The 15,972-nt window shown below is 46.9% G+C and overlaps 6 protein-coding genes across 6 annotated transcripts; 3 read left to right on the top strand and 3 right to left on the bottom strand.

Annotated features, from left to right (window-relative positions):
* Window positions 1-275: 275 nt before the first annotated feature.
* On the bottom strand, window positions 276-2,516 carry GL218_06772 (putative dipeptidyl peptidase 3; the record flags this gene model as incomplete). The annotated part of the gene is made up of 3 exons (XM_033583499.1): window positions 276-2,213; window positions 2,263-2,323; window positions 2,392-2,516. The coding sequence occupies 3 exons, from the start codon at window positions 2,514-2,516 to the stop codon at window positions 276-278; spliced, it is 2,124 nt and encodes a 707-aa protein (XP_033433433.1).
* A 4,412-nt stretch (window positions 2,517-6,928) lies between these two features.
* On the top strand, window positions 6,929-7,712 carry GL218_06771 (putative gluconokinase; the record flags this gene model as incomplete). The annotated part of the gene is made up of 2 exons (XM_033583498.1): window positions 6,929-7,201; window positions 7,272-7,712. 2 exons carry the CDS (start codon window positions 6,929-6,931, stop codon window positions 7,710-7,712), a joined length of 714 nt encoding a protein of 237 aa, XP_033433432.1.
* Window positions 7,713-9,610: 1,898 nt separating this feature from the next.
* GL218_06770 (Lipoamide acyltransferase component of branched-chain alpha-keto acid dehydrogenase complex, mitochondrial) lies at window positions 9,611-11,151 on the bottom strand (the record flags this gene model as incomplete). Its single annotated transcript, XM_033583497.1, has 2 exons — window positions 9,611-10,911; window positions 10,986-11,151. 2 exons carry the CDS (start codon window positions 11,149-11,151, stop codon window positions 9,611-9,613), a joined length of 1,467 nt encoding a protein of 488 aa, XP_033433431.1.
* A 583-nt stretch (window positions 11,152-11,734) lies between these two features.
* Window positions 11,735-12,808, top strand: GL218_06769 (Mitochondrial ATPase complex subunit ATP10; the record flags this gene model as incomplete). The annotated part of the gene is made up of 2 exons (XM_033583496.1): window positions 11,735-12,114; window positions 12,190-12,808. 2 exons carry the CDS (start codon window positions 11,735-11,737, stop codon window positions 12,806-12,808), a joined length of 999 nt encoding a protein of 332 aa, XP_033433681.1.
* A 331-nt stretch (window positions 12,809-13,139) lies between these two features.
* Window positions 13,140-13,955, bottom strand: GL218_06768 (Golgi SNAP receptor complex member 1; the record flags this gene model as incomplete). The annotated part of the gene is made up of 3 exons (XM_033583495.1): window positions 13,140-13,643; window positions 13,715-13,828; window positions 13,887-13,955. The coding sequence occupies 3 exons, from the start codon at window positions 13,953-13,955 to the stop codon at window positions 13,140-13,142; spliced, it is 687 nt and encodes a 228-aa protein (XP_033433682.1).
* Window positions 13,956-14,616: 661 nt separating this feature from the next.
* On the top strand, window positions 14,617-15,224 carry GL218_06767 (60S ribosomal protein L35; the record flags this gene model as incomplete). Its single annotated transcript, XM_033583494.1, has 3 exons — window positions 14,617-14,619; window positions 14,697-14,836; window positions 14,990-15,224. 3 exons carry the CDS (start codon window positions 14,617-14,619, stop codon window positions 15,222-15,224), a joined length of 378 nt encoding a protein of 125 aa, XP_033433672.1.
* Window positions 15,225-15,972: the final 748 nt, after the last annotated feature.

Here is a 15,972-nt window from a genome sequence, read left to right as displayed (position 1 = left end):
ATTCTGGCGTCTGTAATCGAGGTTCTAGTCAATAAACGACTATCAAGGCAAAAAACTAAAAAAAAAAAACTTGGAATCGCGTGGACGAAGTTACGTGCTACATATGTTACTAATATTTGCCAAAAGCAATCCATATTCACGGGTTATTAATTTCGTGCAATGATTTTTATTCCCTTTGTAAAAATGAATTCTTCATGCGATCCCGGATGCTACCCGCCTAGAATGCTAGATGCTCATAATATGCTCTTTATCCGAGTTACGTACTCCTTCTCAAGTTAGACGTTTCGTTCCGCCCAGCTCTGTATCATTCCCTCAGGGGTTGCGTCATAGTGCTTCAGTGTAACTTTACCCGTAGCCTCGTCCAGGTAGGTATTGGCTTGCACGAACACCTTTCGAGGCTGCTTGTTGCGCAGAACTTCGTTCCTAACCTTCTTACCCCAGAATTTAGGATCGACATTTGTCATCTCGGTGTAGAACTTGGTTCCATTCTCGACATCAGCTGTGGATTTGTAAATGTGCAACTTCTGAAGATAGTCGCCGACCGCTTTGCGGCCTGCCGTAAGGATCTTCGAGCGATCTAAGTTGATCGTCAATCCAGTTAGGTCATCTCCATTATATTCTAGTTTGCAGAAATCTTCACCGGCCTCCAGGAAGCACTTGAGAATGGAAAACCGGGCTTGCGAGTGAGCTTGTCCCCATTTTTTGCTCTTGGGATCCCACATTTCAAGTGATGTGAGACCGCCTCGGGCCATAGAGAGATAGGAAGCATAAAGCACATCACCCGCCTCACCGTTAATGTCAACTGAGCCGTCCCCAAATCCGAAGATCTTCAAGACGGGGAATTCGCAGCCAAGGTACATCGCGACAAGTTCTGCACGGCACTCCTCATATGAACCGGACAAGCTGCCGAAAACGGAGCTCCACGTTTGGCCGGGTTTGTACCAAGTTGTGACAGGCTTGCCAGTCAAGGGGGAGATAGGAGGGTTTTCTTTATCGAAGTTGAATTCTCCCGGTGCGGTTTCTTGTAATAGTTTACCACAACCGTGCCCTGTGAGTTCGTGGAGACCGACTAGGACCTCGAAGGATCCATCGCGATAGCGTTGAAAAATATCAATATCTTTCTCTGCAATGAACGGAATCTTCTCGTTCGGTGCCTTCGCGCTCATGACATTGCCGAGAGACACGTTCTTGAAGCCTTCAGTTTGTCTAATATCATCGTAGTTGGGGATGTTGATTCCAATTGGAATTCCCGAACCAGCAAATGTTAAGACTTCAAGTGATGTGAAATCCGGAGACAAAAAATTGTCTTTCTCAAAATGCTTATCCCACGGTAAAATTGGAATGAGAGCAGGGGCAGCTTCCACAAGAGCCCCAAAAGCTCGGGTGCGTTCTAGGTTGACTACAGCAGCAAAGCCTTCCCACTCGGCTCGGATACCGGCAGGGTCACGGTACGTCTCGATAAAACCGATGTTGGACTCAACCATCGGGCCCTTGTCTCGGATCCAGAACCTCTGGCTATCCTTGAAGGCGAGTAGTGATCCCTCCTCGAAGGACTTTGCATAGGCATTGTACATCTTCTTCTGAACATCATTATCCGCATTTTCTGCCGCTCCCTTCGCACTTGCCGTGGCAGCGGCCAGTTCTTCAGAGTAATCGCCATAGACCAGGTTAACCGTCTTTCCGGCCAATGCACCGTCTTCGATTTTGAATGTAGTCTCCTTTCCAATATCGCCGCCTTCACTAGGAACAGTGCGAGTGGCAGAGGCTATCAGGATATCAAATGAACCATCTTTATTTTTGACAAGACGGGTGTTCTCTGGGAGTAGTCCTTTCTTCTCCATCCACGCTGAGATGGCGTCGATTTCGACTTTGGTAATATCAGGCGATCCAGGATAGTAAGTGGTCAAATGCCCTTCTTCGGGGTAGCCGAGGTGTAGCAAGGAAGGTTTATCAGCAGAGAAGACAGCACCAGAGGTGGCATTATAAAACTTCTGAGCATTAGGGGATGTTGCCGCAAGTGCAGTGAACACGGATTCGGAGCATCTCGGGATGAATTTGGCGTCACCGAAACTCTTGTAATTGCCATTGTTTCCCAAGAACTGCGCAGCATATTGTAAGAAGTGATCTAAGTCCCCATCTGTTATACCAGCTTTGGTCTGTAGTGCTTTCCAGTCGCCACCACTGCTCTTATGAAGGGCTAATATGAAATCGTACTAGATAGGTGAGCATATAATAATGTGACTATAGCGTTGGCTGGCTTACTATTGGTTCGGACTCAGGTGAGATTTGTCTCGCCACAACCCTGGTACCTTGAAATGAGGCTCTATCAAACGGAGGCTGTCAATATACAAAGTCTTTATATCTCATAGAAATTTATAGAATAGTAAGTACCTGCTAGCGAAATGTGCATATCTTTTTTGGCGATCAGTTAAAGCATCAAAATGTTTTTCTATCTCAAGCCTCACGACACTAGGAGGTGCATCAGCAAGGTATTGTTGGAGTTCTTGGGCATCCATCTTTGAAGTGAAAGATCGAACGATAAAATGGTTAGTGAGGTTAATTTGTGATTTTGATGCGAATAAATTCAAGGGCCTTGGTAAGAATCTGGAGACCAGTAACCTTGACGTTCGGGGTATCGAAGGGGTACTTCGAGTCAAGGAGGAGAATAAGGTCATTTAAAGGTGAGGAGATGTACAGTTCGACTTCGTTTAGGTAGGTACGTTCTCACTTCTAATTCCTATATGGGTTTGGAGGTAATCACCACCGCCACACTAGGTACCTAACTTGGCCCCCAAATCTCTTACTTCCCAATGTACCCCGCACTTTCAAAACCGCGCCACAATTCTCATAAGGCTGCTACCCCTCAACATCTACATAATGTAGCCACAAGCTCAAGTGAGCATTTCTACTTCGATACATGTATATAAAAGGAAGTCTTCCACGAGAAGAGCATTTTGTTGAAATATTTAAAGAAGTAAAAAAGCTTAACGAGATAAGTTCTTTATATAGGTACCTAGGTACGCAAAGCTATCAATGCAATTTAATACTCGGAGGCCCCTATATAACTAGACTCCCTTATATTACAAGTATAATCCCTAGCTTTTCCGCGAGCTAAGTGTTTCTCTCAAGTCAGGCGTTAAACGGAAAGATATACTTTTCAAAATATTTATATCACGACTAGTGAGGGTTATAGACACCTACCTCCCGGAATATCCGAAGCGTTAGTATTATTTGATGCTTTAGAAATTTTTCAACTGGATAATTTGCACCACGTAATAGCTCATACAAAGAGTCACGTTTGAATAAGGTTAAGGACTGGCTGATCTGGTATATGCCTTGTTTTCGAGTGATACTGGACACGTCTAGCTACCTATGTATGAGGCGTATATGTAATGGCATCTCTGTCTCGACGTTTGAGACACGAATACCTATGTAGCCTGCCTATAGTAACGATAGTAACACAGCGTTAGTCCGGACCACAGAAATGTCAGCCGCTATATATGCAGGCAAGGCAAATCCTGTTGCACTGGTGCGAATCCCCATCGTTTAAATGTATCTCATGACCTCTTACCTGCATGGTGATTCTCCAGACCATTATGGTATCGCAACTCCTCCTCCTCCTCCTCCTCCTCCTCCTCCTCCTCATCCTCCTCTTCCTCACTTACCGGCTGGCCCGAATTTCTTTTCTCGAGGGTTGGATTTATCGAAGTTGCATGCATCCTCCCTTCGCATCTCGGCCTATCCCGGTTATAGCCAACAAGTATCTTTGCGGGGACTGCAGTCAGGAGGAAGGACGAGTTGATGACGACAAGCCATAGTATTGAAATCCACGAATGCTTATATTGTGGAAATGGGAAAAAGCTGGAAAATTGAGATGACCTGTGAGGTCTGATCTGTCACTTGCAGGTTGCAGAAGCCATGAAGAATCATGCAGAACTAGCCTTAGCGCTACCTAGTATTTTCACCTTGGTATTCGACCCAAGCGCTGGATCGCATCCGCAATACTATTATATGATTGGCGAGAGGAGTGTCATTGAGCGGTGAGGAGCAAGCCCTTGCCGTTACTCCCCGTCTTGCCCCGGGCCCACCAACACCGACGGCTCCCTTGCTGTAACAATAAATGTCTCTGACTAGAAATCGATTTGGAACAATTCCCGCGGGTGCACAAAAGTGGATTTACCGGAACTGACACCCGAAGAGAAGAGGAGAAGGATAGCTGAATTTTGACATGCGCGTAGCGATACGAACGCTTGATAATTTCCAGGTAGCGCCGGTATAGAAAATGTATAATATGGACACGAAAATACTACCTTGCTACATGGTACATATGTAGGTACATAATAATAGAAGACGACTGACCCTTATTTACTAAATAAGGAACATGACGAGTCTGTGGATGATCAGCTATTGTTACACCAAGAAACCTATCACTTTTTGGAGTAAATCCATATCACGTACAAGTTGGTAGGATGACAGGCAGAGGAACCTTTTCAACAGAAATGCTTGTCAAGAGGTAATAGATTGCGAGAGGGAGAAGGTTTTGTTTATGATCTCGTCCTCTTATCTTCTCCGGTGCTCTTGATTTGCCTTGGGCCGATAATAAATTATCTTCTGTAAGAAATCAAATATATGCACTAACATCGAATTAAAGATCCGGTCCAATGTGATGGCACAGTTTTAGCCCTGCCAGATGTACGTCGTCCTCGTCCTGGGGTCTGATAGGGCGAAAGTTTTCGTGGCCAATTTGTCGCAGATTTTAACGAAGAGAAAGAATCGCACTCCATAAAATACCTACCCGATCTAGGTAATATCCGTTCTTGTGACATTCCTGTAACATTCGTGTGATATATGAAGCATGTCGTCATCATTTATCATAGTCAAATTCGCTTCAAGCGCTTGATGTTTCGCATCAAATACCATTATTGTACCATCGTAGCCGACCTCTAGGAAGTAACGGGACTCAGGTACAATCGAACCCGGAAGTGATCAGCTCGTGACCCATAGATTTGCTTCTCCCTGTCCTCACCACGTTTTCCTCCACACTTTTCCATTCTCACATTAGGGCGAACTTGGTTTCGGTTAGTTCAGGCTTCGATGCTTCGTTCGATAAAATTTCCATCAGCCTAATGTAAAAGAGTGGAATACCAAAACATAGTACAGGTATGTACCTAGGTACATACGTCTAAGTACGTGGGTATATGTATCTTACCCCCCACGCTACATTTATAGGGTACGTACTCGATAGCTGGAGCACACCTCGAACGCTTTTGCACCGAGACCCATCGAATCAGTAATCTCATGACTCAGGACACAAGGCGGAATTCCAAAATAAATTACGAGAGGAGCAATAGCAAATTAAAGGAGGAACAATAAAATGCACAGATCATAAAAAAAGAAATAGCGAATGCATGACTAAAAAAGATAAAGAAAAGAAAAAAAGGAAAAGGAAAAAAGAAAAAGAAAAAAGTATGAAGACTATCTCCTAAAATAAATTACTTAGGCCGACAAGGTGGAAGGACAATTAAAAAAAGGGGAAATTTCTTAGTGGCTCTTAACGTAGTGGCTCTTTACTAGGTGTCGGTGTGCCGTCAACTCCTTCCCCAAACCCAGCAGAAAAAAAAACGACCCCAAGTTCTAGATGTACCGTAGTACCTTTTGCATACGCTTTCTTGCCCTCCCTTCCAAGTTCAGCCTGTTCTTGAACACCTCAACAATGCGCAGCGCAATACAACTCGTCAGCTATTTTACTACCACGGTACCAAAAACAGCCTAACTGGTCAACGGCTGTAATACTCACATCGAAATTATTGATTTCCATTCGTTGTTCATTATGTCTCATTACTAACTTCCCCTTCTCCTAATGTACACCCTCTGTGCTGGCTCCGGTCAAGCCATGCTTTCGTCTTTCCCTACACCGTGGGTTGGGTAACCTTGAAACCGCAACACACACTTTTCTAATCCCTGACAAAGGGAAAAAGCATTCAAAGGCTCGCGAGTTATGCCCGTAGACAAACTCGATGCAGATCCTCGCCGGCGGGCAGAATATCTCGGTCTAGTGGATGCCGTTCGCTTGTTGGGTCTGGTTTTCAACTCGCGACATCCAACTCGGGCCTATTTATCGGTTCTCGCGTTGACGATGCGTTCCCCCACTTGAGTTGTGTATGTATTTGATTATTTTTAAGATGGAGAAATATGTACTTCTGGGGCATGCTAGAACATATAGAGACATATAGAGTACACCGTTTAGGTACCCTCTTGGCCCTTTACCCGCGCCCCTCCCCTCCCTGACGTCGAGTAAGTCTGGAGCCCCAAGGAGACGGAAGTCCGTTTATCTGATTGGCTCATTATCATGAGGAATTGCCTTCTTTGATGTTCTCTCGAGCTTCTTCTAGCGTCTAGCCCAAATCGATCCCTGACCCCGTCATGGGGATCTCAGGTACCTGGCTTTCGCTGAATTTTTCTGCCCTTCTTAGCGGTCGTCGGCACTGCCCAGATGTGGCACAAAACAGTCAGGTTTTAAAGTAACTACACTACTTCGTCATTCTACAGTTGTAGGAGCAAGGTCTGTTGTGAGTGTATGTACATACCAGGTGTTGACACCCACTTATAAAGCCAACGCTTCGCCGACAGTCATCGGGTCCACTGCTATCTGCCCTAGTTCTACAATATATTGCGCTGCTTTAATTACCCCCGACTTCCTGTATTTTGATTCTTGATTCTTGATATTTCTTGTCTCCTGAATTACATCGCGAAGTTTGCTGTTCTTACCTACGTATATATATACCCCTGGTTCGACTCATACATTAAGTGACTACGACTACGCCACGCCCAATACGCATCGTGGCTTTCCGTCGCTGAAAACTATCAATATCAACTATTGCCACTTCATAAGACAAAAAGCAAAAAGTAAAACAAGTTATATATAACGATGTTATCCTACGACAGTCCCGTCCCAGTGAATGGAAATCACTCTGCGGCTAGCATGGCTGCTTCGATAAATACTATGGCACCGAATCCGAAGCCTATCAATGCCACCATGGTACCAGTAACATCGAATAACACTATCGCAAAAACCAATGGCCAGCCAGGACCCAGACATCATCATATCTGGTTAGTCACTGGCCCCGCCGGTTGCGGAAAAAGCACTGTGGCCAAGCACTTGTCAACGGCCCTTAACTTACCTTACATCGAAGGTGACGAGGTGAGTTTAGTTTAAACCTAATTCCAACAATTCTACAAGTTCTAGAAGTGACTAAGTTGTGGTCCTTAAGTTTCACACGAAGGCAAACGTTGAGAAAATGGCCAATGGCATACCATTGACGGATGCTGATCGATGGGACTGGCTCACTGCCTTGCGAGAGGAGTCTCTGCATAAACTAGCAGATGGCGCCGAAGGAGTGGTGCTTACCTGCTCGGCTCTCAAGCGTAAGTATCGAGATGTCATTAGGGTGGCACCTTACTATTCGCACGACGTCGTTCTCCACTTCATCTACCTTCATGCGCCAGAAGCTGTTCTCCTCGAGCGCGTGGGGCTAAGACAGGGGCACTACATGGGGGCAAACATGGTCCACAGCCAGTTCTCTATTCTGGAGCCACCGACGGCAGAAGAGACGGACGTGATCAGCGTCGACGTGAGCAGGCCTATGGAGGCTGTTCTAGAGGAGTCTTTGAACAAGGTGCTCCAGAAAATGGACGAGACTGCATCGAGCTAACACGATACGGCATGGATGGTATATAAAGTGGGATGAAATAAACGGTTGCAATTACAAACGACAGATGAGTGGTTGAGATTAGCGTCATCCATTCAAGCAAGTTTAGGAGTTGGTTTCATGCTTTCACTTTGGCGCAATTAGAGGTATTTGGCTGAGAGGATGCCCCTTTCGAGTAAACTGCATCATGCAAGCAGCGTGAGCTGTTGTATAGGAGTCCCGGGATATTCATACAAATGACACAATTTGATTATAGAGCAATGAGATATTCATTCATCATGTCACGTATGCCATACATCGTAATATGGGGGTCACATATGGGGGCGGCTGCAGGACCCGCCTGAACTGTGCTTTTGGGGTGAATAGATCTACCTACCGATATAGATGAGCGGGATCGACCTTATGAGGAAGGTGTCGGGACTCGATGAGATTTTTAAGTCTAGGATAGTCCCTCCTTGAGGTTGTAGTTATGTCGACACATCTCGTATTGCCATCCTTCTGGGGTTATACCCAGAGATGCCCGCACATCTACATACATACATACATACATATATACATACATACATACATATATACCTATATACGTTGCGCTATGCTGCGTCGCGGTGTTACGCCACCGCTGTCTTGCTTGGGCAAGGCCATCGCCGTTCTGGGCAACCAGTGACCCGACCCATGAATAATCACCCGTTCGGGGAACAGGTTCCACTAGTGGGACAGTAGGATCATGGATCCTTATGTATGTATGTACACACAGCCAAGATCCGCCCAGAGATGCAAACTGGCGGGCGGACATGCGGGCATCTATCTGGTCTACATACATACCATACATACATATATGGTACATATCCACCTAACCTACCTCATATAATGTCCATGCCATGGCAAGGCAAGGCAAGGCAAGGCAACTAGTTAGCTTCATGTATGTACGTATGTAGCTAGCTAGCTAGCTAGTTAGCTAGGTTAGTAGGTATATATGCAGGATAATTCACACAAGACATACATGACAGGCGGAGAGAAGATGGGGATCGTCGGAAACCCTGCGCCGCCCTAACCACGCCCGCTTTCGACCTATGTATGTATGTATGTAATGTAGGCGCGCGTAATGAGTAGTTCCCGTTACGATAATGCGTAGGGGCGGTTGTAAGCTTCGTTCAGCATTCGGGATTCGAAAAAAAAAAGAAGAAAAAAACCGCTTAAACGTTGACACTTGCCGGACATCAGCATCAGCATCATCATCATCATCATCGCTTTCCGCTTCCAGCCCCGTGCATCCAACGGCTGGCTGTTGTACGTGGCTGGTTTCTCTCGCGTGATAGCTTTTGAGAAGCAAAGCAGGCCTCCTATTCGACGGGCTCTAGTCCGGACGAAGGAAAGGGATCCACGCGGACAAACTCGATAGCGAGAGCGTGGGACGCGATGGCGATGGCGATGAATAAAATCTCCTTCCTACCTTACACGGTGATACGCGATACCTAAGCGCCAAGAGTTGTAAAATCCGATGACTCTCGTTCTGTAGTAGGTGGCTCTACGCGTGATGACTACGTCCATGCATGCATGAATGCACATCAACCAGTACTGGGGGAAGGGGGGGCGAGGGAAACAATAAGGCTATCGAAAATAGGAGGGATCGAATCCGAAAACGCTATATCTATGGTTAGGGGGAATACGTAGGTATGTATGCTATACGCTATGTATGGAGTGATTAGCCTTGCGACTATGATCTCCGGCTATCGTATATGACATATCATCTTACAACAATAAAAAACTATCATATCATATCCTAGAGCCCGCCGCGCCTTAACACTGGTTCACCCTATAGATACGCGGGTGGCGTCCCGTCTATTCCACCCTCGCGGTGTCCGTCTTGAGTTTGGGCATCAAGAAGGAATTCCATGCTTATGCTATCGCAGATGCAGAACCATAATATCTGGTTCCTCTACGATCTTTCGCACGACCTCAGCGGCTCGCGCCATCGTTGCGCCGTCCACGACACGATGATCGGCGCACCAGCTGAAGTTGCAGACCTGCTTCTTGACGACATTATCCTGATCATCGAAGGCTGGGACAGTTCGCATGCGTCCCACGCCCAGAATCGCCACTTCCTTCTCCACGATGACCGGAGAGACATATGTACCGCCGATGTTGCCTATGTTGGAAACGGTAATAGTACCTCCGCTCAAGTCCTGCGGCGAAAGCTTGCCAGCCGCAGCTAGCGATTGCAGACGTGATAACTCTGCAGCTATAGAGAGGATGCTCTTCGCTCCAGCATTCTTGATTACGGGAACTATAAGCCCTGAGGGGGTATCCATAGCGACGCCGATATTGTGCTGACTGCGGTGAACCAGCCTCGGTTTAGAGGTCTCGGGGTCCACGTCGACGCGAGCATTTAGTATAGGATACTGATGTAACGCTATGGAGACTGCTTTTACGATAAAAGGTAAATAGGTTAATTTTGATAACTGTCCGTCAGTTGAAGATTCCGATACAACCTTGTTAAGCCGCCGGCGTAACTCAACTAGCTGAGAGAAGTCGATCTCGTCCGCGTAGAGGAAGTGCGGTATGGCTAAAGACCGAGTCATAGTCTTAAACATTTGTTGTTGCGTATTCGTCAGTTGTATAGCGGTCTCAGTTTGTTTCTCCGTCTCCGGCGGTATGCCTGGAAATAAACTCGTTGGTTGAGATGGTTGCGTAGGAGAATCTCTCTTTTCAACAAATTTATAGATATCTTCTTTTAGGACTCTACCATCTTTCCCTGTTCCCTCAACTTCCATTATATCAATATTTAGTTCTTTTAACCGATGTCGAACCGCTGGAGTTGCTAGAGATGCATACTTCCCCTTCTTTACCGGAGGTGGCTGGGACTTGGGCTCGACTGCCTTATCTATAGTATCTTGACTCTGAGGAGGGTTGCTTAATGACTCCTTGTTTAACGGCTCCGAGGCTCCTTCTCTTGAAGACTCAGGGGTGGTAAGAGCGTCCAATGCTTCCTGACTCGCGCCACCTTGTATATCAATATCCACGAACGGTTTGCCTACTTTCGCCATTTCGCCGGCCTCGTAATATAGCTTCTTCACAACACCCGAGAAGCGACTTGTGATCTCGACCGAGGCTTTATCGCTCTGGACCTCGCACAGGGGTGAGAACTCCTCGACTCGGGCATTGGGTTCGACAAACCATTGTATGATTTCGCACTCCACAATACCTATACGCGGTGTAAGCACCAGTACCAGCACGGAGGCACAAGAAGATAACGATCTGATATGAATGAATTCTCACCTTCGCCGATATCAGCAAGGAGGACGGGCTTCACGACCTGCAGATTCCTGCTCGCATGAAAGCCTCTTATTAGGGCAGCGCGGACTTGGGACTCGGGAGTGCGATTTAGACCCCGGCATAGTCGCCATTGATGGCGAATTGCGCGAGAACTACGGTGAAGAAACATTGTATAGATAGGTAGGGTATATAGTTGAATTAAGAATATTACATTTTAGATTATCTAAAAAACGAAACGAGACGCAACTAATACATGGGAAGCTCAGTTTATGGAAGAAGAGGAAAGTAAGAGGGGAGAGACTAACCTAGGTAACGATGCTGACCTTCCCGCCCTTCCAAAAAGCTACGGGCTTTAGACCGACGACTTCCAATTCCCCCACATTGTGCCGTTGCTTTCCGGAATCTGGGGAAGCCGATTGTGGCCGCTCAGCCCGCCACGGTAGACACGGCCGCTTTCAAGGCTTTTATACTCTTACCCCACTACAATTGGATGACCATGTAATTGGATCCACTAGGTCGCGTTCCTGCAGGTGTGCCGCGAACCTTTGACGAGCGATAATGCCACTTAATTATGTCACTTAGGTAATCTTTTTTTTTTTTTTAATCTTTTAGCTTCGGTCTTAGTGAAATTCTACGAACGTTAGAATTTGAAGTGCGTGATGCTAACGGCAGCATCCGCTTAGCCTCAGCTCGCAACCATCTAATTGAAATGTATTATTATTAGCTACCTACCTAATATATCCCCTCGAATCATGTTGCTTGCCCGTAGGCCGGGGCTCCTATGCCTGCTCTGCCAGTCGAGAGCTTTTAGTACCTCGTACCGCTTGCTGGCGGAGCAAGGTCCTGCTACAACGAAGGCTATAAAACCTGCCGCAAGTAATAAACCGGCCAAACCGGAGGCACCGTCCTCACCGGCGCCGGCCAAAGTCATACCTCCTTCTCCGTTAGAAGATGCGCCGAGGTCATACGGCAAGCGGACCGAAAAGTTCACGCCGAAGCCGCTGAACCGGCCGATAGGCATGCCGCAACCACCGAAACCGGGCGAGAACACCGGCATAGATAACCGGACGTTAAAACAGCGCCGCGATGATCTCGTAAACTACGACAAGCATCTAAAGCGACGAGATGAACTGTATGCCACACATATCCCCCCAATTGTCCACAATGCTTTGGCGGGGTAGCTAACTAACATCCCCACTACTCACAGGATGAGCAAGATGTCGCGCCCATACTACCGCGACTGGGGCAACCTGCGCTTCCACAAGGGCAAGACATTTTTCGTTCCGCCGCGGCCCTTCAAAGGGGACCTATCTCTCTTCTTCCCGAACCTATTCGGGCGAACGCTATTAAAAAGCGACCGCAAGCCCCGCGACACGACGCCCACGCTACAGAATAAGATTTCTATCGTCAGTGTATTCAGCAGCGTGTGGGCCGAGAACCAGATCAACTCGTTCGTGTCGAAGGAAGCCAATCCCGAGCTAGAGACGGTGCTGGAGCAGAATAAGGACGTGGTCCAGCGAGTCTGGATTAACTACGAGGACAACTCTATGAAGGCTTGGTTGATCAAGCTGTTTATGGGCGGAATTAGACGCCGGATTGGCGAGCCGAATTGGGACCGGTACTTCATTGTGCGGAAGGGGCTTAATGATGAGATTCGCGAGAACACTGGTCTTCTAAATAGCAGTGTCGGTTACGTATACCTCCTCGACGGCCAATGTAGGATACGATGGGCAGGCAGTGGTCCTAGCGAGGATCACGAACGAGAGGGATTAGTCAAGGGCGTCCAGCGACTTCTAGATGAGGCAAAGAGCTCGAAGAAAAGCTAACAAGCCATGTATTATTACGTGCTATGATCAAAAAATGATACCCGCTCCTCAATTTACAAGGCAAATAGCTCAACGCTAAAAGTTCCCCTTGATTGTTCTATGTTAGACCACAACGGTGCGAGCTAGTCGTATTAGTTACCGCCATCCATTTGATAGGCTTTCTATGACCAATTCTCTGGCATATCTTTTCCCCTTTCATATTATACAGCGTACTTTCGTCCCCTCTGAATTAGCCGGAACGCCTTGCAGGAAATAATGCCAACTAGAAAAGCCAAGGTATTTCCACCCTAGTCCAAAAAGACAAGCCGCCGATCTTCATTACCGCTACCGCCTACAAGAAAAACCAAAAGATCACGAAGCAGAACGCGACGAAGCCGCCCATGATGAAGCTATCTCGCCGCTTCCGCGCCGAGATCTTGCCAATCAGGGTGTTTAAACCGGGGACTTGGCTCGCGGCCATAGTGATCCTCCGGTTGATGCTGGCCAGGGTTTCCCGCTGCACGAGGAAGTTCTCGTTGGTGGCGTAGGCTTGGCTGAGGACGCTGTCGACCATGTTGTGGCTGTTGTCGATGCGGTTGCGCTCGTCTAACATGTACTCGGCCTCGGCGGCTTCGGGGTTGTTCGCTCGGTACGTCTGGATGTCGTCGCGGACGTTTGAGAGTAGGTTTGCGCGGTTCCGTGCTTCCTGTAAGCCGGACCGCAACCGTCCTAGATCTCGTCTGTGCTCGGCGAGCTTCTCGCGGAGTAGGGAGAGGTTGTTCTGCTTGAGGGCGGAGGATGTAAGGCTCGCTTCGGAGTCTAGGAGACGCGTAAGTTGGTTGACGATATTGTCCCTCTTTAAATAGTGGTTAGTTAAGATCTGCGTAGCCTAATGGCTAGTAGGCAAGTTGGATGGTGTGGTTCTACCTTATCGAGTATCTCCTCTAATTTCGCTTCCGTCTCTCGTTCCTCCTTAGTCGGCTTCGCCGGTATATTAGGAACGGTAGAGAATTGTGAGTATGTATGAAACAGCGTCTCCGTCTATGAGTTGTGAGGTCAGTATTGCCTTGACTTTGCGCGTAGTTGGCATGTGTAGTACCTGGGACTCTAAGCTTCGAGCTTGTTGGCGCAATTGGGCCCAGCCCTGGTTCCCTGTCGGCGCAGCCATATCTGGAGCTGGTTTATGAAGATTATATGTTAAGGTCGAGTTCTATAGGTACTGGTCATCCCTAAAGTAGAATGTGTGAGAGAAATTACGCAGAGACTGCCTCTTTAATGTGGACGTCCCATGTAAGCAATTTGTAATGAAGGATACGTTGCTGAAAACCAGGTACTGGTATATCTACATTCAACAACAAACAAGTAGACCTAGGTGACGCTCTTGGTAGTATATTGGTATAGGTCGTAAAATTAATGGATGCGAGAAGCGCTTGTGTAAGTGGTACGTTGATGATGATAATAGCTTTAGTAAAAGGTCGTGATGTTCGTACTAGGTATTAGATACATAAATCTATGTACCATTGCATGTCTTGGGATTTCGGTAACATCGCATTCCACTGAGGACTGCGAGAAGTATGGCTGTGCAATTAAGGTGCTGTGGCTAGTGAAAGTACGTACTCATGGACTGCCACTCGTCTAACTACACAAAAGCGGGGCCTTTTAGATTTATCAGTCACCTGACCAAACTTTTCAGCCCACAACCCTACTGCGACCAAATCAATTCTTTTAGTAGTCTACCAAATTCTCTAGGCGGAAATTTCAAGACAACCTCAAGAAAGTTTACCGGAGACCCGACCTCACCTCTTTACTAACAAATCCAGCCATTCAAGATGGTAAGTCGACCGATCAATCAATGCGACCGCCGCACGCGTAAAAATGTCGAATCATCGTCGCTAATTCTTCGTTTTAGTCGGCTTCTAAGGTTAAGACGGGTCAGCTCTGGAACAAGAGCAAGGAGGACTTATTGAAGACTCTCGGAGAGCTCAAGACCGAGCTCGGCCAGCTCCGCATTCAGCAGGTCGTTTCAAGCGGTAGCAAGCTCAACAAGATGTATGTTTACACTATTTCGATCCGATTGTGGTTTTTTGTGATATCAGAACTTTTCGAGCCTCCCTCCCTTCCTCTCGCGGTAATCACGAGTCAAGAAAAAAAAGGCAATTGTGCATAGGATTTTCATCACTAACAATGCTCCCTGCTCTCCAGTCACGATCTACGAAAGTCTATCGCCCGTGTCCTCACAGTCGTGAACCTTAAGCAACGATCACAGCTACGTTTGTTCTACAAGAACAAGAAGTACCTCCCTCTGGACCTCCGACCTAAGCAGACCCGCGCCATCCGCCGCCGACTGTCGCCTGAAGAGAAGTCCAAGACCCTCGAGAAGACACGCAAGCGAGCCTCGCATTTCCCCCAGCGAAAGTACGCTGTCAAGGTACGCTGAACTTCCCGAATCTATATATGCACAAATAGCTACGAGGATATCGTTCTATTCAACTAAAACCATCGAGCTAACACCACGGGTATCTATAGGCTGCTTAGACGAATAATTTCGGTTGTAGGAAAGGGAAACGTGGACGCTTTTTGAGGTAGTAGACGGGCGTCGTGGTCATTCCAAAAAAAAGGAATCCTGATATTTGCATGGCATCACACGGCTTTTTCGGTTCATAGGTGTTTACGAGGTCACACTTTGCAGTCAATGTCGCTGCCCAATGCAAAAAGACTTGCCTTCGGGCGCTGAACAAATTCCTCGCAGTTCACCGAGTCAATGTGATTTGCTAGAAGTCTCAAATCTAAGTGAAAATCCATCTTAACTGAGAACCCATGTCGTCTTCCACGTATCAAGCCGCATTGCAGTTTGAAATGCGATGATAAACTCAAACAATAGTAAAAATCAGTCAAAGACATTACGCTCATTTATAATAGTATCAAAATAGAACAATATATTTTCTCTAGACCATCTAGTCCCACTAACAGATTCATAGGTCTAAGCAAATCTATACTAGCTCCTGCATCGATTCGCTGATCAAGTAAGTATAGAGCGCATAGATACATATACATATACAGACATAGGTATTCTGGTCAGCAAACTCAATATAATGAATAGAGGGCGCGTCGACCGCCATAAGAAAACAGCATGCCCATGGTAACGGAGAATATGCCCATAGCTAGAGGGCTAATATTTAATCCTT

The sequence above is a fragment of the Daldinia childiae genome (assembly GCF_008694065.1).
Source record: "Daldinia childiae strain JS-1345 chromosome Unknown Scaffold7, whole genome shotgun sequence".
NCBI classification, from domain to species: Eukaryota; Fungi; Ascomycota; class Sordariomycetes; order Xylariales; family Hypoxylaceae; genus Daldinia; species Daldinia childiae.
Note: the sequence above shows the minus strand (reverse complement) of the source record. Positions and strands in the feature narration are given on the sequence as shown.